The sequence below is a fragment of the Phyllostomus discolor genome, chromosome 4, assembly GCF_004126475.2.
Source record: "Phyllostomus discolor isolate MPI-MPIP mPhyDis1 chromosome 4, mPhyDis1.pri.v3, whole genome shotgun sequence".
NCBI classification, from domain to species: Eukaryota; Metazoa; Chordata; class Mammalia; order Chiroptera; family Phyllostomidae; genus Phyllostomus; species Phyllostomus discolor.
This window is the reverse complement of record NC_040906.2, coordinates 174,129,862-174,157,186: the sequence shown is the minus strand read 5'-3', so window position 1 is coordinate 174,157,186 and position 27,325 is coordinate 174,129,862. Positions and strand designations below refer to the sequence as shown.

The window sequence follows — 27,325 nt, the reverse complement described above, 5'->3', positions numbered from 1 at the left end:
GTATTATAGTGATTAGGTTTTAATTGTTTATTTTGCCAAAATATTTTTTTAAAATACCTCATCTTAATGTAAAATATCTTCTTGTTTTTAATCCATTTTCTCCTTTTTTAATAGAAAATTTCACCTACAAAAATGTGCAGTAAAAATGAGGTAAAATGGTGAACTCACATGTATACAACATCAAATTTATACAATTACAAATTATAGCATATAACAATCTTATTTCAGCTATTCTTGCTTACCCTCAGTCCCTTGGTAATATTTTTAAGTAAGTTGAAATTTTTTAATTATAATAATTGTAGTATTTATTGAGCAATTACTATGAGCAAGGCATTACATGATTGTTAACAGACTTACATGATTGTTAGAGTTAATTAAAAAATTAGATGTTAGGTACAATTATATACCCATTTTATAGGTAAAGTAAATGATATTTAAACTAGTCTCTAACCTGTTGTCCTTATTTTACTTTATTAGCAGTCAGTTCACTGGTGAATATTATATTTTTGCAACTTCAGAGCAACTTAAAGGACTCTGATAATGGATACTTAAATAACATGACTTCCAGATATTACAGTGGGTTAGTTGGTCAGTTGGCTTTTACTTCATAAAAATATCTACCATAAATTTTTGCAATATGAGGTTTTATACTTTATACATGATTTAAATAGAAATCCTTCTGAGGTAAAATATAATTATCTTCATTTTGCTGATGAAAAGTTAAGACTCAGCATGTGAATAACATACCTTGGATTATACAGCTGCTCAAGTGGTGGAGCTGAGAAATTCTTCAAGTCTAAGTCCAAAGCCCTACTCTTAGCCCTAGTATGTTAAATAACTACTCAGAAGGGAGACAGCTCCAGGAGGTGTAGTGGAGGATAGTTTAGGTAATGTTAGGCTAAGAAACAGGAGACCAGGATTCTATTTTGAGATTTGTATTTTGTCAGGTAATTCATTTAAACTTCTTCATTTGCATATGGAGTAGGTCAGCGTTTATGCATGCACAGAACATTTTTTTTTGCCTGTGAAATCAAATAGTTTTAAGGCAGTATTCAAAATAATTATGATTCAAGTTTTCTTCAAACCATATAACCCTTTTAATTTACCCTCTATCTCTACTTATTTTTTTGGTAATCTACATTATTGCTTAAAATGAAGTGAGTTTTATAGCTCTATTAAGTTTGCAGAAATTAAAGTTGTTTGAGGTATATTTTGTTTGTTTATGGACCTTGTCTTTACCTTCAGTGTTATCCATCCTTCCTCCCTCCCTCCTACCCACCCATCTGTCCTCCCATCCCCCCATCCATCCATCCCCCCATCCTTCCATCCTCCCTCTCCACCCCGCCATCCTCTGATGCCCCTATTCATCCATCCATCCATCCATCCGTCCATCCATGTATCCATCTACCATTTATTCCTTCACATTTTATTTGCTTATTTTTAGAGAGGGGAAGGGAGAGAAACATTGATGTGCCAGGGAACCATTGATTGCTTGCCTCTCACAAGGCCCCCCCTAAGACCAGGCCTGCAACCCAGCCAGGTGCCCTGAGCTGGAATGAAGCTCAACCTTTTGGCTTGCAGGAGGATGACCAACCCACAGAGCCACACCAGTTGGGGTCACTCAGTTTTTTTCTGTCATTTTACTTCCTGCCTAATAGAGTATGAATGCCTGTACCTGGCCGTACTGAGCTGAATTGACTTCATTTTAGAGACCGGTGGTGAGCCCATGTGCTCTGACCTAGACAGGCTCTTCAGTCACACAGCCGCGGTTTCGGGAAGAGGTTGATGACTCTGCACCTCCTCAGACTTGCAGATAGAGGACTGAATACTTTCTTGTCTGTTTGGTCGTTAAGTCGTAATTTTGTTTCTGAGAAAATTTGCATTTTCAAAAATCACATCCTGTAATTTAAGAGATCAGGTTATAATTTGATTTGTGAAAATTTTTATAGGAGAGAAATAACACTGATGGATTTTTGTAAGTAAATGCCTGGCGATTCTTAACCTTAAATTGAAATTAGTGGGAGATACCCAGAAAGTGGTATAATTGTATGAAATTTTAAAAGTTATTGAAGAAAAACATATTTCAGTTTTTGTGTAAATAAAGAAAGGGTCTGTTTTTACTGATCAGCTTTTAAAATGAGTTGTGCATTGAATTGCTGACCTTTTAAAGCCATACCTCAGGTTGTCCTTTAATTAAATTGCCAATAATCTAGCTGCAGTTTATAAATGCCCTTTAAAAAAACCTAGCTTTTCATCTTGGTTTATATAAGCTTATAGAAAGAAGTTTCTTAGTTTTTTTTTTTTACGAATGGTTGTTTAGGAACAGTGTACAAAAAGGGCTTGAGAACTGTCTAATATGTGAATGGTAGACTTCTATAATTATTTTAGATAAGTAATTTGAGAACTTCTTGCTTTTTTTTCAGTTTTAATGTAATTTGAAGTAGCTTCAGAAAATGCAATTAAAAAAATAAAATAGTCAAGACAACATGGTAACAATGATTAGACAGTAACAAAATGAGAACTAAGACTGCACAGAATTGCATACTATTGCTTCCATGTACAGTTGCTAGTAGGCCATACATTTGGCTCTTGGGAAGCAGAAGTTTCTCATTATCTTTTAAAATGTAAAGATAAAGTCAGAAAAGCATGCTTACCTGACACACAGTTTTCCTAACGTTCTTAACAGTTATTTTTGTATGATTTATTTTTTGTATTCTCAGACTCTGCAGACACAATAACACTAAAGTAGGACCTAATATTTTAGGGGTACCTTTTATAAATATTTAGCTGGATTAAAAATTATTTGGAAAATCTTGTATTTTGAGTGGATTTTCACTTACTATGATGATTGTTATATTTTGATGCATTTAAAAAATCATGTACATACACTTTCTGCTTTTCTCAAATTTTTTTCATCTTGCCTTGTTTAAATTGACTCTTCATGCTGTTTTTTCTAGTCTACTAGAAATGAGAAACTCTACCTATCTTTCTAAAATACATCTTTGAGAAATAATTCACATACCATACAATTCACCCATGTAAGTGTACAATTTAATCCTTTTTAATATAGTCTCAGAATTTCGTGACTAATACCACAACCCAGTTTTAGGATATTTTTAGCCTCCCTAAAAGAAATCCATTTGCTGTCACTCCCCATCTTTCCTTCCCAGCCCTAAGTAACCACAACCTTTTCTGTCTCTATAGATAGCTTTTTTCTGGACATTTCATATAAATAGGATCATCTAGCATGTGGTTCTTAGTGACCAACTGATTTTCACTTGCTGTGATGTTGTCAAGATTAATCCATGTTGTAGCATGTGTTAGTTAGTACTTCACATCTTTTTATGGCCATTTATTATCTTCTGTTTGTATAATACCACATTTTATTTACTGTTCATCAGTTGATGGACATTGGGTTGTTTTGACCTTTGGCTATTAAGAATAATGCCTCTATGAATATGTTTTTGCTTCTCTTGAGCTTATGCCTAGGAGTGCAATTGCTCAGTCATATGGTAACTCATGTTTAACCTTTTTGAGGAACTGCCAAACTGTTTACTGAGCAGGGACATTATTTTGCATTCCCAGCAGCGTTGTATGAACAGTTTGATCTCTTCATATCTTTGCCAGCACATTATCTTTCACTTGGATGATAGCCATCCTAGTGGGTGTGATGTGGTATGGTAACTCATTGTGGTTTTAATTTGCATTTCCCTGATGACTAAATGAGGTTGAACGTCTTTTAATATGTTTTAATAAGGCCATTTGTATATCTTTGGAGAAATATCTATTCAAATTCTGTACCCATTTTTAAATTGGATCACTTGTGTTTTTATTACTGAGTTGTAAGAGTCCTCTGCATGTCTCTGTCAGATACATGATTAACAACGGTTTTCTTCCATTCTGTGGCTTGTCTTTTTACTGCCTTGGTGGTTTCATTCAAAGCAAAAATTTAAAAATTTTTGATGATGTCTGACTCTTTTTCTGATGGTAATTGGACTTTTGGTGCTGTATTTAAGAATCCACTGCCTGACATGAAGCTTTACACCTATGGTTTCTTCTAAGAGTTTTATATTTAGGTCTGTGATTTATTTTGAATTAATGCTTGCAGATGGCATAAGGTAGGGGTCCAACTTTATTCTTTTTCCTGGTGTCAGTATAGCTGTACCAGCTCTACTTATTCTTTTAGTTGTTAATATAGAAATTATAACATGCATCCCTAATTTGAATATCTACTATAGTGGTTAGAATCTTTTTCCTTTTCTCACAAATAAAGGACCTTTAAACTTTGTAAGGCTGATCTATCCTTGTTTTGAGTTTTATATCTAGTCAAATATTTTGGTTTTATCTTTTTTTAAACCTACAAATTAGGTATTGTTTGTTATTGATTTACACAATTATTGTTTTTAGGGGTTTTTTAAAATTTAAATTTAATTTAATTTAAAAAATGCATTCCTTTTTACTATTCAGGGCTTTTCTTCTTCCTATGACAAACCAAGGGGATTTTAGTTCTTTTAGTGAGTCTGTTGGTGATAAGCTTTGTTTTCACTTAGCTGAAAATATATTTTGCCCTCGATCTTGAAAGATAACGTACTTTTCCAAACAATTTTTGGGTGCCCCGATTTACTCTTAACCCTTTGAGGGTATTATTTCACTGTGTTCTGGATTCCATTACTACCGTTGAGCAGTTGGCTGTCGTACCGTCTTTTTATGAATAGTCTGCCTTTTCTCCCGCTCACTTCTCGTTGTCTGGTGTTTTGTAGTTTCCTTATGACAAACTTTAGTCCTGCTCTGCAGCTGTGTGTGTAATAGCTAAACTGCAAACCTCAGCGGGGAACACCAGCTTCATATTTTTATTGTGGATAACATGTTTGCATTGTTTCTTTTACCTAGCATAGTGCCTTGTACATAACACATTCCTTGGGGATTCTTTGCTTGAGTTATCGAGATTCTGTATATTGCCCTTTTCCTACCACAGTGTAGTTTCAAATATTTTTAAATATTTACCTAAAAATGTGGTGAATGCTAAGTAATGTTCATTTGTTTTTATTTGTAAAAGGGATGGGGTTACATGTATCATAAAAAATGTTTTTTTCCTTATATGACCCCAACGTCCTCAGGAACGGGAAAAAGTTATCGTGTATAAAATTGAATTATTGATTTTGGGTTAGAGTTAACATGCTTGTTTAAATATACAAAATACAGTATTTAATATTGACTGGTGAATATATTAAGTGGTTACATTTACAATCAGAATATTTTGATACCCAGTTGCATAGTTTTCTGACCACTTTCTTTTTAACTGTAAAGGTTCATGATTTATATTGTTATAGTATCGGTTTGGAGGATGTGGTCTTTTGAATTTAAATTCCTTATTTTAAGGATAGAGCAGAGAGATATACTGTCCACAAAAATAGAGAAGATAGAATCCATGTATTCATCCATTGCCAAGGAAGAATAACATGAGAGTAAAATAGAAGGTTGTGATTTTCTTCAGAATTCAGAATGTTATCTTAAATATAATGCACTTGCATTATCAGGTTACAGCAGTGTCCTCTTACATTTGGATTCCCTTACAAGCTGAAATCTGTCTGAAAGCATTAGCTCTTCCTGTGGGCTCTGTGAGTGCTATAAACCCTGCCTCTGGTTTTTAAAAGAACTACCCTCTGCTGGTTTCAGGTTTCATGGTTGTTACTTAGATGTGGGCTAGATGCCATTTTAATAATTTGCATTTGGGATTTGTGGCTACAATTAGATGGGATAATAAAGTACATTAGGAATTGCATTGCATCTACTTCTAATTGACTGTGTTTCACTAGGGCAAGATAACATTTTTTTAAGTATTAAAATTGTTAAAACCAATGCTATCTAGACTCATCTCTATGATATAATGCTCATTTTTTCAAATATTCATGCTGTCAAATATTTAGTTCCTTATTCATTCATGTTGTATGCATGTACATGTGTATGCATGTGCACATGTATGTGAATAGACTAAGCCTTGATTCTTAGTTTCAACAGCAGTGAATTCTGAGTGCACAGGAAATCAGTTTTTACATTAGAACTCAGAGGCTGATGATGGTTGAAATTAGGATATTTAAGTTTAAAGGCTTCAGAACTAAAATCAGATCCAGGTGGAAAAATGCTGTAGTGAATAGAACAGCAGAATCACTTATTAAAAAGTATTATTCCCCGAGGCCCTCTCTACTTTACCCGAATCTCACCTTCCTGGAGTAGGGCTGTAGATCCCAGGTAACTGCTTTTGTATGCTAAAGTTTGAATGGTTTTCAAATTTGTACAAGTAAATACTAGACAATTGTTTTTCTCTGTTTTTGGAAAACATTGAGCTAACAAAGACAAGAAAGTAGCACATTCTCAGATGTAAGTAGCAGTGAGGATTGGCGATCTCTGCTTTCAGAGGTTTCAGCTGTGACATGGAAAGTGAGACAGTCAGTCACCTGATATATTATTCATACGTTGGTTGCTGTTCTTTGAGATATTTCAGACTCTTGGAGGTCACAAACAAAACATCTTAGCAGAAGTTTGACTCTGGAAAGAAATTGAAATGAGATACTGTGTAGAGTAAGATGTAAAAGCATCAATCTTTTTCTGTTCCACTATGCAGGGGTTACCTTTGTTTATCAGGTTTTGAGTATATTCTTTCTGACCATTTCTCTGCTTTGGAATAAGTATGCATTCACATGTATTCATTTATATGCATGCATATTTTAAATATTAATTTGTTAGTGGGTTTTTTTTAGTTCTTTGTGTAGTCTAGACATTTAGCCTTTGTTATATTGAAAATAACATTTATTTTTAGCTTTTTTTTTTTAGTGGTGCCATAATAACTAACATCTTACTTTGTGCCGGGAGTTCTTCTGAGTCCTATGTGTGTGTTATTTTATTTAATCCTCCCTCTGCTTCATAGATGAAGTGACCTTGATTCAAGGAGTTTAAATAACATGTCAGGCACGTGCAACTGCTAAATGGTAGAGCCAGCATGGGGATGTAAAAAGACTGATTTCAAATATTACACCTAACCAGTATACTGTATCTTTACTTGTAACTTTTTAAAATGTAAAAAACGGAAAATTTGAAATTTGATAAGAAGTTCATTTAAAAACAAAGATATTTTAAGAGGCTATGGTGATTTTAATACAAATGTTTAGGAATATAACACAAACGTATGTGTGATAAATAGGTATAATATTGTATTAATACAAATATTCCGCAGACTTTTGGGGATATTTGCCCTATTTCTATTTTTTTTAAATTTTTAATCCTCGTCCAAGGATATGTTTATTGATTAGAGAGAGAGAGGGAAAGCATTGATCAGTTTCCACCTGTAAGCTCCGCAGCTGAGGATTGAACCTGAAACCTAGGTATGTGCTCTGACCAGGGATTGAACCTGCAGCCTTTTGGTGGATGGACGACACTCCAGCCAACTGAGCCACCTGAGCAGGGCACCCTATTTCTATTTAGAACTGACCTTCAGTAGCACATTCTCTGTTTTCTTCCACTGATTTCACAATAGCTTGTTAATCTCCCTCTTGCCAATCATTTTGCTTTCATCCATCCTCAGTATGCTACCAGAATAATCACTGTAAGTGCAGTTTTGATCCTGCCACTTGGTCCTTTGTTTGGAAACTTTCAGTGACATGTTTCTTGATGAATGAAGGCCAGGCTCTTCCCTTAGAGGGCATTTGAAGACTTGTACAACTCTTCCACCTGTACCTTTCAAGAATTGTCTTGAGCAACTTTTCTTGACACTTACTTACTTCAATCAAATGGGATAATTTGCTTTTCTTATTTTGGAACCACATTCTCTGGCTTCATATTTGGATCAATTAGTATTCTTAATCAACCAGAAGAGGCTGACTGGCTGATTGAGCAGATGAGGTATTTATTTAAGGGTTTTTGTTACCTCACAGATTTTTGGGAGAGAGCTGGAAAACTAGGTTTAAGGTGAAGCTTGCTGGTGTTATGTCTCAACTTACATCTGAGAACTGTCACTCACTCTCCTGCCCCACCAAGTGTTGCTCAAGTGCTGCCACTGGGCTGGAACTTGATTTGGCCACGTCTGCTGCTGCCACCGTGGAAGGCCGACGCCTCCACTGCTGCCGTGCCAGCCCAAAGCGTAGCTCCACACAGAGTCAGCCCATTTTCTCACGTGACTCGCTTCCAAACTGAAATGTCCTGCAGGTGCTTCTGAGTGTCTGCACCAGAGTTGTGGGGTATATATTGGTAATTGGAGGTCTAAAGTTTATTTTGGGAGGTTAGACTTAAAAGGTGAGAATTTTTCTGAGTATAAAGATTCTGCAGAATCTAATGAGAAACTTGAATATGGTAAATGTCCATTGTAATACTTTTACATATTCTTCCATCATAATATTTTTCTCTCTTCATCTCCGGGTGAATAAATTCTATGCAAAGACCTGCTGGAATTTCATTTTTTGAATTAGTCTACCTTGTGTTTTTTCACCTGAATTTTCTGATCACCTTTTGAACATTTCCCATTACTTTATTTTTTAAAACAATATAAAAGCACAGAAGTAATACTTAAATATATTTTAGTATGGGTCAAATAGTATGGAGAGATATAGAATAAACTGTGAAAGTTGCTTACTTTCTCTACCTTCACACTTGAAATTGCTATCCCGTTTTCTAGATATCCTCTGGTAAAAGTTATAATCTTTGCTTTTAATTTGGCACATTTGATGATAATTTGACATGTGAGAGTAAGTTTGTTGAGTGTAGAGGCCTTTATTTATTCTTTGGGTTTGCTTAGAACCTACCAAAACTGTTCCTGTGTGTAGTAGAATATTATGTGAAGGTCTCACCTAAGACAAATAGCTATGTAATCATTTTGGAAATGAAAACTTACAACTTGGGGATTTAGTGAACGTGTAGATAAAGGTAGGAAACAGTGTATACTCCAAATAAGATGTCTAGCCTGGGAGGTAAAGCATTGATGATGCCATTAGGGGAGCCTGGGAACATAAAGACTGTTCTGTATCTGCAGATACATTGGTAGAACCATTTCTAATTATTTTCTAACACTGCAGGAGCTCCTTTACTCATATTTCTGATTTGAATTAGAGTTTTGGAAAGCTGCTAAAATGTTCAGATTTGGCACAGATTTCCACAGTTTAGGAAAGACACTGGAAAATACCATTTTCTGGTAGAGTTGTGTCTGAGTCTGCAATGCTCGATTATGAGTAAGACCTCTCAGTGGGGAGATGCATTTTTCTTTCAAAGGTACAATATTTATATTAAGTAGGGTGACTATAAACCCGTTTGCAATCATTGTTCATGTCTCAGTAGATGCTAAGTGAGCATATATTTTGTTATGTATTGGTCTTTAAAAATTAATGTTTGAAAGTTTGATCTGTTGTGCATAAACTTAAAGGAATAATAATAGTGATTATAACTAATCATTTTGATAAATGCCTCTAAAAACGTATGCTGGGAAGCTTGTACAGATTTTTGTTTTGGCATTTGTCATTTTGCCTCTTTTTTTCCCTCTTAATTACAACTAATTTGACATTCTTTTCTCTTTCCAGATCATTCAACTTCAAGTGGCACATTAACTTTTAAGCCTAGTCGATCATTGGTTACTCTTCCTACTGCCCATGTCATGCCGTCTCACTCGAGCGCTTCAGTTTCCAAACACAGGGAATCATTGACATCAGATGGCTCACCATGGAGTACAAGCCTCATGCAGACATTGGGAAACCACAGTAGGGGGGAACCGGACTCTTCACTAGACATGAAGGACTTCCGGCCCCTCCGGAAATGGTCATCTTTATCCAAACTCACTGGCCCGGATAACTGCAGTCAGGGTGGTGTTACACACACTGAAGAGTCAAGGAGTGGTTTGGAAAAGACAGAGAGAGGCAAAGCTTTAACATCACAACTAAGGACAGTTGGGCCTAGCTGCTTACATGATAGTATGGAGATGCTTAAGTTAGAGGACAAGGAAATAAATAAAAAACGATCATCAACTCTGGACTGCAAATACAAATTTGAGAGCTGTAGCAAAGAGGACTTTAGAGCTGCTTCTTCCACCCTTAGGAGACAGGCCTTAGACATGACATACAGTGCCTTACCTGAAAGCAAGCCCAATATGACAAGCTCGGAGGCTTTTGAAACTCCAAAATATTTAATGCTTGGTCAACAGGCAGTAGGTGGAGTTCCTATTCAGCCTTCTGTGAGGACGCAGATGTGGCTTACAGAGCAGTTGCGGACAAACCCTTTGGAAGGTAGAACTACGGAGGACTCTTACAGTTTAGCTCCTTGGCAACAGCAGCAAATTGAAGAGTTTCCAGAAGAGAGTGAAACACCAGTGCAGGTAAGGTGCAAAATCTAGTGTTTGCTTCCCTCCAGTGGATGTTGTGAGTATAGTAATAGCACACTTGAAATAAGCATGTGACAGTGTGTTCATAGGTACAGATTGTTTTCCTTTTCCTTTCCCCTGAAAGTAAATAAGCATAGATGCTATAAACTCCAAAACTACTGCATTGGTAAGCAAACCTTAAAAAATATTTGAGGCTGATTAACATGAAAACTCGGATTTTACTTTCCTTCTCATTTGTTCAGTGGACATAAAAATGAACAAAACAAAACATGAAGCAACTTGAAACAGAAACAAAGGATGTGGCTTAGTATCAAGGAATATTAATTTGGGAATATGAGGTCTTGCATTTTGTTTCTGTTCGATCAAATTCAGAACCTGGATTCTTTACCTAGCACTTAACTACGTAATATCTCGGGGCCTCAGTTTTCTTTTTCTTTTAATTGAAGTATAATTGACATCTAACATTTATTAGTTTCAGGTGTACAACATAATAATAATTTGATATATTTACATAATTGCAAAATGGTCGCCAAAATAAGTCTATAGTTTATATCCATCACCATACATAGTTACAAGTTTTTTTTTTCCTGTGATGAGAACTTTTAAGATGTATATTCTTAGATGTATATTCTTTTAAGACTTATATACTTTAAAACATACAGTACAGGCCTCGAGCTTATAACCTCTGTCAACCATCACCAGTCTATTCTCTGTATCTATGAGTTCTCCTTTTTTTTTTTTAAGATTCCACATGTAAGTGAGATCACATGATATTTGCCTTTGTCTGACTTCACATAGCATAATGCCTCCTAAGGTTCAACTGTGTTTTCACAAATGGTAAGGTTTCCTTCCTATTTTATGGCTGAAAAAGTAGGGGTAAAAATGGTTTACAGTTTTTTGTATGGAAAAAGTAATACAATAATTAATAAATAATAATACAAGAATGAACTCTATTTTGTTTACTCACAACTTTAGCTTACTTTTGCTCCACCCTGTATACACCACATTTTCTTTAGCGTTCATCCGTTGATGGACACTTAGTTTCCTTCCATCTTTTGGCTACTGTAAATAAGGTTTCAGTGAACATGGGGTGTACATGTCTTTTTGGATTAGTGTTTTTGTCTCCTTTGGATAAATTCCCCAGAAGGGGAATTGCTGGATCATATAGTAGTTCTATTTTTAATTTTGGGGGAAGCTTCATGTTGTTTTCCATGCTGGCTGCACCAGTTCACGTTCTCACAGCAGTGTACCAGGCCGCTCCTTTCTCCACCTTCTTCTTGGCACTTCTCTCTTGTCTTTGATGGCAGCCGTCCTTGAAGTGCAAGGTGGCACATCACTGTGGTTTTGATTTGCATTTTTCTGATGGTGAGAGATGGTGAGCAAGCACCTTTTCATGTAGACAAATTAATTCTATCAAAAATCTCAAAATTTCCTTAGAGCAAAAATTTAAAATTACTACTTAATTACTACTACTAATAAAAAATAATAAAGACTGAAGAAATATATTCTCTGAAAGGATGAGGAGCCTCATGGATCTGAGTCCAATCCCAAGCATACAGAACCTGATGTGCTACATCCACTGAACACCTCCAGCGTTCCTCCTCTACTCTCATGTGGAACTCGAGTTCTTATCATCTTGTGTGTGTGTTTAAAGCACATATTTAGGCAGAAGCTTAATGATGTCTGAGTTACAAATCAGAAAAGAGCACTTTAACCAGATTTATTTGTGATTTATCCATTCAAGAGACCGAAAGATAGAAAACCCAACTTAAAAAATAGTATTATATTTTAGTTCCCAAATGCTTATTATTGGAGAACAGGGACCAAGCAGTGATTTCTCCGGGTGGGGTCTTTACACAGAATTGGAGTTGCCCAGGAGGCTGAGTGTTCTACTCCAACCTGAAGTAGTTGTTATAGAAAGGTAACTGAGAAGATTGGGTGAATTTAAAGGAATAAGTATTTATTCAATACTACTTTCATCCTGCTTGTATGAGTGAACTTCTGCTGTAAACAAAGTTTTCCCCAAGCTTGACAGTGCAGCCAGGCAAGGGGCCTTGAAGGTGCTTTGTGGAGCACAACTTACTTTTAAATCCTCCCAGTACATGGTCAGGGAAGAAAGCTTCTTAGGGACAAAATTTGCATATACCCTGGAAAGTTCTACTTTTTGATTAACATTATTTTGGACAGTGTCTTTACAGTGCTTTGAGTTTTGCAGCATGAAGATGAAACTAGGTTAAAGAAAACTCAGACACTTCAATTGCAATATTTAAACAATTGCTTCTCTTCTATTCCCTTCTTGCACCATTACAGAAAAAAATTATTCAGTACCTTCTCTTTGGAGTGTCCTGTACTATCTTTATTATTTTAAAAGCTCCCATCTTGGTTGTTTTTTTTTTAAAGACTTTAAAACATTGTGACTTCCATTTAATCCAAAAGCCACAATAAGGATCAACTTATTATTTCCCATGTGAGAATGTTTATAATTTTTAAGCACATCTGCTAAACTGTCACCATGAAAAAAACTACTATTTTACAACAATAAGGAATTTGGCTGAGAGTCACGATCTAATACCATGATTGATTTATATAGAACTTTGTAGCTGTTAGAATATTTTTATCTCATTATCCTCACTGCCTTCTTCCCCTTTTTTTCCCCCTTCAAATGGTAAATGCTGTGAATTTTGCTCTTCTTAGGACTGAGCCCAGAATCATTACTGAGTCAGCCCCACACTCGAATGTGCATAGTGTTTCATGATTCCTATGGTTTGCTACCAAATCTGCTACAGTGCAGGTGCAAGGGGGGACCCAAAGACCCAGAATTATCTTCTGGAGGTGGGCCCCTTGTAATACAGGCTTCCCTTGCTAGGTGAGTGTTTTAGGAACGCATCTGTATCAGTGCACCAGCTGGTGTTATTGTAAGAGACTGTGTGTTGGCCTTCAGAGAATTTTTTGAAGACTTTCAGTGTTTTTGCCCATTTCATGATGGGTAATTTATGAGCGCACCTGCCCACACCATGCTGTGTGTTCAGCAGTTTTTGACCAAAACCAGCATGATCCCATGCCCCACCCCTCCCTATTGACCTCCGAGAAACTTTTTTATGTTTCTCTGGATACCCAGATAAAGAAAGTTCTCAAAGGAAAACGTTTTCCTGATGTGGAAGAGATAAAACAAAAAACAGCAGAAGTGCTAAAAGGCATCAAAATCGATGAGTTCAAAAACAGTTTTGAGCAGTGGAAAAAAACATCTCAATAGATGCATTTCATCAAATGGAGAGTACGTAGAAGGTGACTGAAGTTTAAACATATAAGAATAAATACACCATGTTTTATAAATAAATTCTGGTTTTTGTTTTTTTTTTTATTGGTTCCTGCTCAAAGTGTAGTACTGTGAAGCATTTTCCTTTGTGAATGAAGAGAAGCCATCTGTGCCCTGGTTAGGGTGTAGGCCTCCCTGTGTTATGTCCACTACTGTCTTTGATTTTTTTCCTCTCTGGTACATCACCCCTCTCCTCCCACCCTGCCCACAGACTGACCCTGCAAGAGGAGAAAAACAACAGTGTTGTTTTCTCTTTTGAAAGAATGTATCTCTTTCCATGTCCCTGTCACATTTCTTTTGGGGGGGGGGGTGGATAGGAAAGGAATGGAGGGTGTGTACCTCTACACAGCATTATCCATTGGATTTTCGTGAGCTCACAGTGGATCTCCGGGACACAGTGAAGAAGTCATCTCTATCGACAACGTTGTTTATCTTCTTTTATATCTTCTAGGATGTTTGTAAGTTCTAGGTTGCAGTCATTACAAAGGAAGATAAAATTTTGTGCCTGTTTAAATCATGTAGGGATATGTTCAGTGACGATATAGGTTTCTAATGATTTCGACATATTTTACTGAAAAACTTCTGTTATATAAATAAAAAATACAAATAAAAATTTGATAAAATGACTATTAAATGACAGGTTTTTGTCTAACATATAAGAACAGAAAAGTTTTATTTTAACATGAGTGTTTTTTGTAGTATATTACATCTTATGAAAAGCACTAGTTTTCTTATTTTTATTCTTATTTTTTACCATTTTGTCTTTAATCTTTTTTTAATGTTTAAGATAATTGCACTGAAAGAGGTAGACACTATAACATTCCAAGTGGGTAGGATATGCCATTATAACACACCATTAGTTAGTGAAAAGGCATATAAGTGAATTTTGTATGCTTGCTTTAATAAATAACATTGGTAATACTTGACATTTTTCATCTGTCACCTTTCCTCTATAGTATTAGAATATAATTTTTAGACATTTTAATGTGTGCTGTTACTTAGAAGAACAGATTTTGTTTTGAGAATTTATTATTTTTCCACTTTGCCATAAAACTGAAAAGTAATCAAAGGATAAGTAATTTCTAGGTAGAAGGAGATTCATTATTTTATGTAGGTCTGCCCTCTTGTGTCCGTACTAGGAAATCTTGATCTTATTTTACAAGGGGAATGTCCCTGAGAACAACCTACAAAATCAAAACTGCTTATATTAGATTTTTTATGTCATATCAGTTATGAGTGTATTAAAGAATGATTTCACCAAATTCAAGAAGGTCATTTTAATATAAGTGATTTGCATTAAATAAACATTGTAAACCACAATATAAAAGGCAACATTAAACATCCAAAAATTCATTTTTAGGACTGTGAATTAAGTTTGCAATTTATCCTGCAGTAGAAAGTATTTCAGCACTTGGTATTAAAACATTTTAAATACATTGTTTTATTGTATATTACCCTTCATACATCATGATTAACAAAATAAATAAGTTACATTTAAGGAATGGATTTTTGTTCTTCATTATATCTGACTTAACAGTATTTTGTAGTCGTTGAATATAAGGTTTTAATTTCCGTTGAAGGCAGAATGAAACAAAAAAATCTTTATTTTTAATTTATTAAGGAAAACTCTATATCTGCATACTTTATAGTTTGAAGTTGATGTTGTAATGAACAGTGTATTGAAAGGAATGGAACTTGCTATTTCAAATTTTCCACTTATTTTTAAGGTCATGCAGCTAATTATAGAACTTGGGGGTTTTTTTGCGTGGGTAATTACTGACACCAGTGAAGTGAATGTATATCTTGTTATTTATAAGCTTTCTAGTTGATATTCGGACTCTCTAATCCATAGGTAAGTCTTTGCTCAAGAAATCCCCATCAGTGTAAGATCCTTTTCCCTCAGTTCTTCAGATATCAGTGAACCTCCTCCCTTCTCCAGTACTTCTCAGGCATTCAGAAAAATTTTAAAAATAATGTTCTCTTATCATGTTCTGCTAACAGTGCTTGTGTTACAAACCAAGGTCAATATTGACTTTTCAAATTCTTTTAGTAACCATATTTTAACAAATCATATAGTAAATTAAATGTTCCTACTCCTTTAATAATTGCTATATTAGTAATATGTATTGAAGTTAAAATTATTGGATGATACAATATAGGTGTAAACCATTTTAGACTTCATTTTCAACTGAGTCCATTTAAATTACCGAATTTTGGCTGAATATATTTTCTATCACCAATTTTTACTTCTGTTGTTTTATGAGGTTTGGGGCGATATTTTTAAATGACTAGAGGAGACATTGAAAATGTGTTCCACAAGAAAATAATTGTAGATTAGCTTTCCTGGGTGTATAATTTAGTGTAGTAGAGTGGTCTATCAAATGTGAGGGGGGACCCAAAAGAAAAAGTGTAATTGTCTTCTGGAGGGTGGGCCCCTTGTAACACAGGCTTCCCCTGCTAGGTGAGCAGTCCAGGAACCCATCTGTATCAGTGTACCAGCTGGTGGTGTTTTGAGAGGCAGCATTCACCTTCAGTGAATTTTTTTTTTGAAGACTTTCAGTGCATTTGTCCATTTCATGATGGGTGATTTATGAGTGTACCTGCCCATGCCACGCTGAATGTTCAGCAGTTTTTGACCAAGAACAGCATGACCCCTGTGCCCTTACACTCCCTATTCACCCAATCTCACCCCTGAGCAACCTTTTTGTGTTTTCCGGATGCCTGGATGAAGAAAGTCCTCAAAGGGAAATGTTTTGCTGATGTGAAAGAGGCCGAACAAACAAACAAAGCATTAGAACACTAAAAGGCAAAATTAAAAATTGACGAGTTCAAATTTAATTTTCTCCCTTTTCTATATATATCCCTTGAAAATCCAACTCAACCTATCGGCTCCATTTCTGAGAAGTGGAAAAATGTCTGATAGGCGTAGTGTATCAAATGGAGAGTACTTTGAAGGTGAATGAAGTTTAAACATGTAAGAATAACTACACAATTTTTTATAAATAAATTCCAGAGTTTTGGGGGTTCCCCTTGTGTTTACTGTGTGGTTGATGAGATTAAGGAAAAGAGCTCTATCCTGTCATATACAATAGTAAGACAAAAAATTCATTTCAAAATATAATCAATGAATAAGTTAATTTGGAGAGAGAATTTGAAATTTTACTTTTAATGCTGGAAATACTGTTCTTTCCTCCTTTTCTTGATGCACTGAGTATGACGCTAGAATAGAAGACAACCTATCAAATCTAAAGTCGTAAGATTTCATGATTGCAAAGATATAGTATGGCCAATTATGTATTCTAGCTCAGATAATCAACTACAGTGCCATAAATTAAAGTTAGATTCTATTCTATTAGCATATTCATAGTTATGGCTAATTACATTATCAGCAGGTAAAGTAACCAACATTTCTTCTCTATTGAGCAATCATACTGTCCTAGGGAGATGGTTATCTACATGTACTAGAATTCTGTAATTCTTTGAAAAAAATAATTATGAGAAATTTTATTTATGTAAGAGTATAGCCTTACTTTTTCCTACTTGATTCTCATAAACTTCAAAAAATGTTAGGGTAAGTATAGAAAGAGAATGCAATTTTTATTTTAGAATGGGGGTTATGATAGTTACTACTACAAAGATGTCTGTAAAATAATAAGATAACATGAGGAATCAGTGGGCTTATTTCAAATAATGACACTTGAATGATTATTTTGGTACTTATGAAGACCTGAAAATACTTAATAAACATCAAAGAGGCTTTTACAGTATAATATAAATTATATTTACTGCCAATAGTGAAGCTAATGCTTTATATATGACGTGAACTTATTAGCAGTACAGTTTCAAAACTAAACTCCTAGTTCATCCTCAGAAAAGATTTGGGATTGCAACTTACAAGCTCTGTTGCAGAAACCCAGCAGTTACATTGGACACACTATTTATAGTCATTTTAAAGTTAATTTTAAAAATAGAGCCCTTTTCATGGTTACAAGATCCAGCAGGTGAATACATTCGTTAATAATTTCTTCTGAATCTTGACCTTTTCACAAAACTTCTTTTACGTAGGGAGTGGTCTGTTTTTCCCTCTCCATGGGATGACACCTGTTAAGCTGATGGTGATCAGTTGCAACACTGGAGGTTGCAGCAGAGCTTCAGAGAAGCATCACGATGATGCAGATCAACAAGAGACATATTAAGATGAGACAGAAGTTGATAAACAGGTTCTGGAGATTTTGGCGTGCTTGTTGAGGCACTTCAATGGTTGAAGCTCTTCTTATAGCAGAGCGAGTGAGGTATTGGACCTTCTCCATGACTCAGGAAGGCAAGGAAGTCTGAAGTTGTACAGGATCAAGAGGAAGGGAAAAAGTGGACAGCCAAACGTGAGGTCACTCTCTTCGAGGTGGTCTGCAATGTAAAAACAGTAAATGGATTAGGATCATAGTGCCACCTAGTCTCTGAACAGGTAAAATACAATTTTATACTCATCTTCCTCAACATTATTTGGATTTATGACATTTAATATCTCCGTAGTCTATATTCGTGTGCACACACACAGGTGTTTGCTTGTCTGTCCTGCCTCTCTTTTTTGTTTTTATTATTTTTGTTGTTGAGGGTCACTGTGACGTCTTATTTGTCTTGTGTTTGCAGTGTAATAACTTCAGTCTTTGCCTCCTCTCAAAATGACTAGAATATAGTTTGGTTTATGGTGTACCTTCTGCTGGGCTATTGCCTTGGACAAAGTTCTTAACATATGGTTTTATTAAGATTACTTCTCTGTGAGCATAATTGTTGTGAACATTAATGTATTAACAGCCCTAGAGCAAGTCTCATAAAAAGAAATGCATGATGTAAATTATTGTTCAGCTGTTGATTTTAGTCCAAAATAAAATAGTTAAATGAGAAATGTTTCACCAGTACTATAGATTCAGATGTTTGTCATTCCTTTTTATGATTTTATAGCTTTGTAGAATATGCTGTCAAGCAACATTTAACAAGACTTGGGATTAAGCACTGAAGACTGCCAGGATCGGAAGTCAGTGATAAAGTCATCTTTATCTCACTATCTACCATAGACAGTTCCTATTTACAAATGGCATGTTCTTATAGGCAGTGGTTTCCATTGGCTTTCTTTCAGAGTTCCCACAAGCTATTCCACCCAATTAATTAATTGTTGCCTAATTATTTGTGCTAATTAATAAACCAAAATAAAACTTAAAAGCAATACTTCATTATAGAAAAAATAGATGTATTAAAATTAACTGTATATTAAATATATAGAATTAATACTAATAAGATTTGGGGATGTTTTGTTGGCAATTGGGATACTTCTATATAAATTTTGAAATAAAGAAAGTTAGATATGGAATACAAAATAACCATAATTAGCTGCCTAGAGATTGTGGCTGTTAACATTTGTTGATATATCATTGTTAGTGAAGATATTACTGCCTTACGCCAGCTGCCAGATTTAATTTCCTCTCATGTCTATGCATCCCATGAAAACCCAACTCAGCCTGTCAGCTCCATTTGTGACAGAGACTAGTGATGGAGCGAGAAGAAAGAACTGAAAGAATGGGAAAGGGGAAGAGATGGATCAGGCCTGATCAGTGAGAACTTCCATTTTTACAAGGAAACCATGTGGTACATGGTAGTTGGATTCTGTAGCTCCAGTACTTCAACTTGGCTCTGTTATGTATGACTTGGATTGTGTACCAGACTGTAGTTTCATCTGTCTGGGCGGTCTGGTCTGCTTCATAATGTTGGTCTGTAGTAAGGGGATCCCAGCAGCCGATGTATGTCACACACTTTGCTCCCGGAAAGAGCTGGTGACAACCTGTGTATATTCTCTAGCACAGTGATTTTCAACCTTTTCCTCTTATGGCACACATAAACTAATTACTAAAATTCTGTGGCGCACCAGAAATATGTTATGTCTTTTGCTGATCTGACAACTGACTAAAAAACAATAGGTATAATTTTCGTTTATTCATACCTGGTGGCTATTGTTGTGTTGGCTGTTTTCTTTCTTTTTTTTTTTTTTTTTTAATTTCACGGTCTAAGGGAAAAGAGTCAGTGTCCCAGACTAAAATAGTCAGGTATTGCATGTTTTAAAATTTTTTTGTGGCCCACTGGTTGAAAATCACTGTTCTAGCATGTATATATACACACACACATAAATATATATGTATATATATACCCAAAATCTGTTTGATATACATACATACATACATATGTATACATATACATATCAGTGACTTAATTTATAGCATTTTTAACTTGGTATGTATTTAATTATTTTTGTTTGGTTTACTCAGATAAAATATAGAGGTTTTCTTTTGTTCTTTAAGAAAATGGATCATTTAAGACAGAGTCCTGGGGATTTCTAAAACTGAGGTTAGGACCATGCATAATGTACGAGCAGAGGGGGCGGGCAGTTCTACCAGTGGTCAGGTGTCGATCTCCCTGAGAGCAGGGCAGAGAAGAACAGTCGCCAGACAGGATTTGAAACAGACCACTAAAGGTCTATTTCTCAAACAGACCACTACCACCAAGGAGGAACATGGCCTTCCTATACTGCATACTAACACACATACATTTATACTTTCTACGGACAGTTTAATAAGGAATGGGAATTGAACAAGCATAAAAAAAGAAAGTGTATCACTTAAGTTGTTTCTGGTTATATTTGCTTATAGTTGATAGAGTAAATTTATACTATTGGGTAATTCTGGGGAAGATTTCCTTTTTTCTTTTATATGTTGGACTAGCTGCTTTATATAAGGATGTATAACATGACAGCTAAGAAAAGACCATTTTAAGCATTGACCATTTTTTATATGAACTCAATTTTTTGTGCAGTTTTAGGATTTAAATGGTTTAAAAGGTCTGAATTTAAAAATTATTTTGAGGCAGAACATGGAAAAGGAGGAAGTTGACCAGTTATTCATCATGAAGCATTGTGTATACAAGAGTCATTCTCTACTCTGACACTGATGAGTGGTGGGTCAGTCACATGAAACATGTCAGCTTCCATAAATACTTCATTCCTTTTATGATTCTGTCTCTTGCACATGTTGTTCTGGCTCTGTCTGGAACCTTTCCTCCCACCCCAACCTTTGATTTTTGCCAGGCAAATTTCAGTTTATCTTTAAGGCCCAGTTTAAATAATTACTTCCTAATAAAGCCTTTCATTACCCTTTAAGGTAGAATTGATTCAGCTCTGCTGGTTTTCAGTAAGGCATTATCGTTACCCACACCAGGATAGTTATCTGGCTGTGCTGTCATTTTGATTTACATGTTTGTGTCCTCAACTAGACTTCTAGTTTGTGAGTAAAAGGAACCATGTGTTTATTTTCTATTCTGGTACTTGGCGCATAATTGATACTATTTGAGTAAATCAATGAGGTGAATGAAAAGTTCTTATGATATACTTTAGTATTTTTAGAAAATTGATAATGATCAAAGATAGTGATATGATTAATAGATTACCAGTTAGAGTAACAGAATTTGATAGTTGAACACATTCTCCAATATTCTTCTCAAGTCTCCTCCTATTACAGATGAGGAAAATGGGGGTTTAGAGCATTTCCATTAGATGATTACAGTTGAGGTAAATTGTTAATGTAAACACTAAGCCTGAAGTAGGCTCTGTACAAATGGGTGTTTGGGGTTTATGAAATGCACAGTGGTATGTTTAGGGCAAAAAGTAGTACCCTAAAGAGCTGAGCTCTCTACTGATCAAAGTACGATGCATATCCTTTAAAGATGATCTCATATTACTTCAACAGCCAGCCATTGTTGAAAAAGGGTAGTTTGTTCTTAGAAGCAAATTGAGTATAAAGGAGACAGCCAAAGATCATGGTTTGTTTCTTGTCAAACTTAGAAATGTTATAATTCTAAAGTGATTTGTAGTTACTTTATAATCTTATTCTAAAACCAAAAACAAATCTGCTTTACATTTTACATGCTGAAGTGTTAGCTGTATGCATTCGACTTATTGCGTTCAATTTATTTTACATGGTACAGTCTGAAGTGTGTTGAGTCCTGATTCTGCTGAACTTCCAAATACTGTATGATAATAAGGCAAAGTTTATTCATACAACATGAGGCTTCCTATTATATGTTGAGAATTGAAAAGCTGTGCATGGAAACAACACAGTCCTGTGTTTGGAGTTTTCTGTGACCTTTACTACATCATAATGACATGCTTGTTAGGTATTTATCATTCTTTTCTCTGTAATCATAACCTGAGCTGAGTCTGCTCCCAACCCCATTTTCTTAGAGCCAAGCTGTTAATAGAGCATTATTTGGCAGAGGGCCTAGAAAAATAGTTTTATTTTCATTTTATCTGACTTTTTACAGCATTTTTTTTAAGGATAATCAGAAATAGATTGTGTTGGGATGTTCTGAATTTGCATCTGACTTAAAGAACCATGGAGATTGAAATTAACCCTTACTCTGTTCCCTTTTACAGAATGACGGTATATGCAAATTAGGTGTTTGGGACAAGAAGGGTGAGGACATTTTTTAAATTATTCATTTCCACCCTGGCTGGCGTAGGTCAGTAGATTGAGTGAGGGCTGCGAACCAAAGTGTCGCAGGTTCAATTCCCAGTCAGGGTACATGCCTGGGTTGCAGGCCATGACCCCCAGCAACCTCACATTGATGTTTCTCTCTCTCTGTCTCCCTCCCTTCCCTCTCTAAAAAAATAAATAAATAAAATATTTAAAAAAATTATTCATTTCCTAAGCCCTAGAATTAGAATATTAAAAACATGGAAGATGCTTTGACAGGAGTTTGGTTGTAGAAATGCCAGATCCCTGTCTCTTGAGTCACACGTAAGAGACAGAAAAGTGTCCATAGAATATCTTGTGTGTCCGTGAGATCTATAATTATTGTAATTTTTGGAGGAATGGGAGGGATAACTAACTCTTTGCTGTTCTTTGTAGGATTTATAAAGCCTTTGGTTTACTTTTCCTTTTTTTCTGAAAGAGGTGAAATTGGGAAGTAAATGCAGTAAGGTTTAAGGTAGCATTCTGTTTCTGAAGTGGAAGAAGAGAGACCACAGGCAGCTCTGATCCTTCAAGTGTGTACAATGTCAGGTAACAGTTTGAGTCAGAGGTACTATCTCAGGAGTCCTCACTTTGTCTGCAATGAGTCATTTTCCAGTGTGACAGCAGGTGCGGCAGTCTTGTGCAAAAGGAACCTTGGTGCGCTTTGGAAAACATTTGGGGGTCTGCTTTATGACTTGCTGGACGGTTGATTCTCGGTAACCATGTTGTATATGCTGAGCAGTCATCCCCAACTACAACTTATGTAGAACTTCCATCCTTTACAGAACTTTCTGGACTTCAGTTTTTTGGGGCACTTCCTCTGCTGGAATGATAAATTCCTGAGATTCTTAAATCTTTATTTGTGCGATTAAGAATTTTGCTTTCCTTTTATTTTTGTATGCTTCTTCTTTTTTTTAAAATAATGTTTTATTTATTGATTTTGGAAAAAAGGAAGGGGAGAGAGAAACATCTATTTTTGTTGTTCCACTTATTTATGCATTTATTGGTTGATTCTTGTGTGTGTCCTGACTGGGGATCAAACCCATGCTTATTTATTTTAGTTAATGTGGGGTATTTTGCTAGTAAATTCAAGTAATAAACATTCAAGATTACAGTCTGACATACTTTTTAGAATTTTTTTCCATTTAATTGGTTCACAAAATTAGGATTTTTTTTATAGGTTTGAATTTACAGGAGTTGTCTGTATGAGGATTATTTTGGGATTTTATTTTTTCCTACTATTTATTGTCATTTTTGCAGATACTCCAGAAATGATTGTGTATGCATTTATTTTTTATTTGTTATTAAATCATGGTAGTTCATCATTAGATTTATCATCATTTTGTTAACATCCAAAAGTTACTTTGTTAGAATTATTTCTCTTTTGAGATTATCTAATGCATAACCTGGAATTTCTCATTCAAGTTTTATGTGACAGTCACATTGCAGAGCATTTTTTGGTCCACACTGGCTTTTTGAAAGACTCTTCAAGCTGCTTCTGCCTGGCTATGAAAAGAATTTTGTAATTATAAAAATCAACATATTCCTAGCACTTAAATTGACTCCATAATGAAATGTTTCCATTGCTTTCAAGCTCTGCCTTGAGGAAACTTTATTAAATAAACAACAGTGTAGATAGATTTTTCTCTTTGAAATTGGCACATTGCTGTTTTGTCTGTAGGCATGTCTTCATTATGTTAAAATTAATTTATTTGCAATTAAAATATTCTCTTTAGTAGTTGAGACTTTAGATTCTTATTTTGGGAAAGATCATGTGGGGAGAGAGTGTAGGTGAACTTCAAGGAAAAATGAATACCAGTTACATATACTCTCAATAATGAGTGTGTATTTCTTTTTTTTTTTTTTGAGACCTGAAGGTGGAGTGCATTTTAAAAAGCACTAGAGGTCCTCAGTTGACTACAAGTGTACTTGTACACTGGTAGATGTGGAACTGTGCACTCAGGTCTCATTTTCATGTGTTTGGTAATAAATGTGTCAGAATTATGTAGGGTAAGAACACTGATGTAGTATGTCTAGAAATGTTCAAGGAGACTACATGTTTTCTGATTTCGGTCACTGTAATTTAGGATTATTTTTCTGCTTTTCAAACCTTTCGGTTTACTCCTTTGGTAGTATGATCAGCAATGTGTTAATGCACAGTTTAGATAAAGGTTAGTGACTTCCATAGCATAAATGACAAAACAAGATTTCTCTGTTTAAGCACCTCAAAATATATGGGGTTAGATATTTTAAATGATAGAATGTGAGGTCAGAAATAAAGATTTAATGTAGAATTAGAATAAAGTATAAAAGTATGGTTTTATGAAAAGTTTTGAGAGGTTAATCTGGAATTTAGGTTATCAAGTCTAAATAGATTTAAGGTATGAGTACTTTAGCAATGAAATTAAATAAAAGGAAAATTTAATTTGACTTATTGTTAGTTTTTAAAGTCTGTGTAATTGAGTTTTGCCTTCCAGGGTGTATTACTTAATAACTAAAGTCATCTATCACTTTCTCATGGCTTTGAAGATGATCAGGATAATATTATATAGGTTATTAAGGATACAATGTCTTATGAATAAATTAACTTTAAATAGAGTGGTTTTATATTAAGATATAAGTTTGTATCCTCTAACTTTGCTTTTTAGAATACCATTAACATTATTTGAGGACCTTTAATTTATTTTGCTCTTCCAATGTCTTGATTTATTTTTAAGCCACGTTGACTTGTGGGTAGGATGTGCATGTGGTTTAAAGTCAGAAAACCTTGGCTCCTGCTGAGGCTCCACCATTTCCTAGCTCTGTGACCTTGGGCAGTTCAGCTTTTCACATCTGTTTCCTGAATTGTAAAATTCTACAGATGTAGGATTAAACAAATAGGGAACTAAGAGATCAAATGAAATATTTGTATATACCAGTGCTTTTAGAAAACTGTTCAAGAATAAAGAAGGAAGTTTTAATTAAGTATTTATTTTTAGGATTGGTAATAAATACACAGTCTTACTTAGGTAATATAATCTTTATAGTTAATGCTTACTTAAAATTTTAATATATTATTACACAACTTATTACCCAATACATAATACATTTATTAATAAATTAAAAATTTTATTTTTTAAATTCTCTCATCTATAAATATATTCTCTCTCTAATTAGTGAGATTAAGAAACAATATGTAAAAATATGTAACCAAATGTAATTTTTCTGGAATTTTTTTTTATGTTCATTAAAATACTACTAAACTAATATTTAGAACTTGAGTTTTAGGAGATGATGTGACTTCTTTTAATAAAGCAAAGTACTCTAGCTCTTTCAAGGGTTTTTAAACATCTTTCCCAGTTCTTCCATTTATTGCATCTCACAGTTTATTTAGCACTTAATTTTAGACCACACAGCTTTAGAAACACAATACTTAAATTTTACCTTGTGATAAAGATGAACTAGTTGTGATGTTCATCTTGGACACTTCAGCATAATATTTGAAACTTGAACAAGTCACTGTTAATCTGGACATACTATCTGAGGATAACTCAATAGCAGGATTTATACTCTTAGAAATTGTCAATTTTTTGGAACAATATGTGATGTGGAGACATTCTGATACTATGAAAACTCAGAACATCTCATTTGAAATGTGAGACACTAATTTGGTATTTGAGCAAAAATGAATATATATACATATAAAAACTTCACTGATGACTTCTGTGACATATCAAATGAAAAACATTATATGAATATAAAGATATTAAGGGCAGTTAGGGTGCCTCAGTGATAGACAAACATTAGAGGTTTTTTGCATGCTTTTAAGGAAAGCTGTTTAGGGATATACAGAGTAAAGCAAGAGTTAACATTTGTTACAGAAACTTAGAATTCTAGGGGTAAATTTTATTTTGACATACATATGAAAGTAATAAAATTGGTGTATTATTCTTTATGTCATTCTTTATCTCATTTACTTTAAGAATAAAGACACATTTCATATATTAAATTGAGAATTATAACATCAAGGGTAGAGTGAGTAGAATTCAAACAAGTTGTAAGATTTATTGTGGCATTATTGTTCCTAGAATTTCTTTCATTTTTTCCATTTTTCTTTTCCCCCCCCTTGTAAATGCATGGGAGGAAGCTGAGGAACACTGGGGCATAGTAATTTGATAAAAGTACGTTTATTAATAGGCAGAATTAGCACCCATTTTATCAGATTCACTCAAATGAGATATTTAGGAATGTTTTGCTATCAAAATAATTTCTGTTTTTAAAGTGCTGCATTACTGCTCTGTAACTTCAGAAGGGATTTTGCATGCATTTTTGAGAAGTATTTTAAAATTTACAAACTTGTTATTAATGATATAGTACTGAATTTAATATAAGTAACTCATTTTATTAAAAGCTTGGATTTTTTAGCAGTATTAAGTTGACTATAGAGAGGAAAAAACCTTCAAAAGCGCTTTAAAATAGTTTATATCATATATTTTTAAAACCCAGTTTATTAGTATTCCCTGTGAGGAATTATAATGATAATACTGAAATAGTCACATCAATAATGTGCATGTTGTACAGCCACACAACTGTTCGTGTTATTTGAGATGTAAGTAGATAGCCCGCTCCTACCTGTTCCTCAGCAGAGTAACAAATAACAAAACGAAGTCATTGTCTTCCATGGAAAACTCAGATCTAACACTCCCGCCAAATATAGCAACATAATTGAAAGGTATTTTAATTGGCAGAAATTCACTTTTGTAAAGCAAAATAAAAGTGTAAGTCAAATTAAAATGACAAACCAATAACCAGGATCAATGGTGAATGTAACCCTTATCATTTAAAAGTTATTCTTACTGTCACTGAATGGCTGAGCATTTACTTAGAAATTAAGCTTTTTGTCATATCAGCTTTGAACTGAAGTTTACAATATATGATTCTGTTTTGAAAAGTGCAGTAAGTTTGAATTACAGAAAGTAAGAATTACCAAATCAGTGAAATCTATTTCTTACCTTCACTGTTGTGCTGATCACAATATATACAGGATTATGAGTAGTATGAAGTCTTATCGGCGTTCAGCTGGAAAGTTTTCTCTGTTACCAGATTTATGGGAACAATTGAAGT

The 27,325-nt window shown here is 34.6% G+C and overlaps 2 protein-coding genes across 3 annotated transcripts in view; one reads left to right on the top strand and one right to left on the bottom strand.

Moving 5' to 3' along the window:
- CEP85L (centrosomal protein 85 like) overlaps nt 1–27,325 on the top strand; it is a 132,475-nt gene that overhangs the window by 37,491 nt on the left and 67,659 nt on the right. For both annotated transcript variants that reach the window (XM_028509322.2, XM_036024621.1), the window contains exon 3: nt 9,561–10,348. In XM_028509322.2, the coding sequence (XP_028365123.1) occupies nt 9,561–10,348 (788 nt within the window). The remainder of the gene's footprint in view (nt 1–9,560; nt 10,349–27,325) is intronic.
- Nucleotides 16,692–27,324, bottom strand: PLN (phospholamban). The gene is made up of 2 exons (XM_036024622.1): nt 27,214–27,324; nt 16,692–18,074 (listed from the first exon to the last, which is right to left on the bottom strand). Exon 2 carries the CDS (start codon nt 17,978–17,980, stop codon nt 17,822–17,824), a length of 159 nt encoding a protein of 52 aa, XP_035880515.1. The 5' UTR covers nt 17,981–18,074; nt 27,214–27,324; the 3' UTR covers nt 16,692–17,821.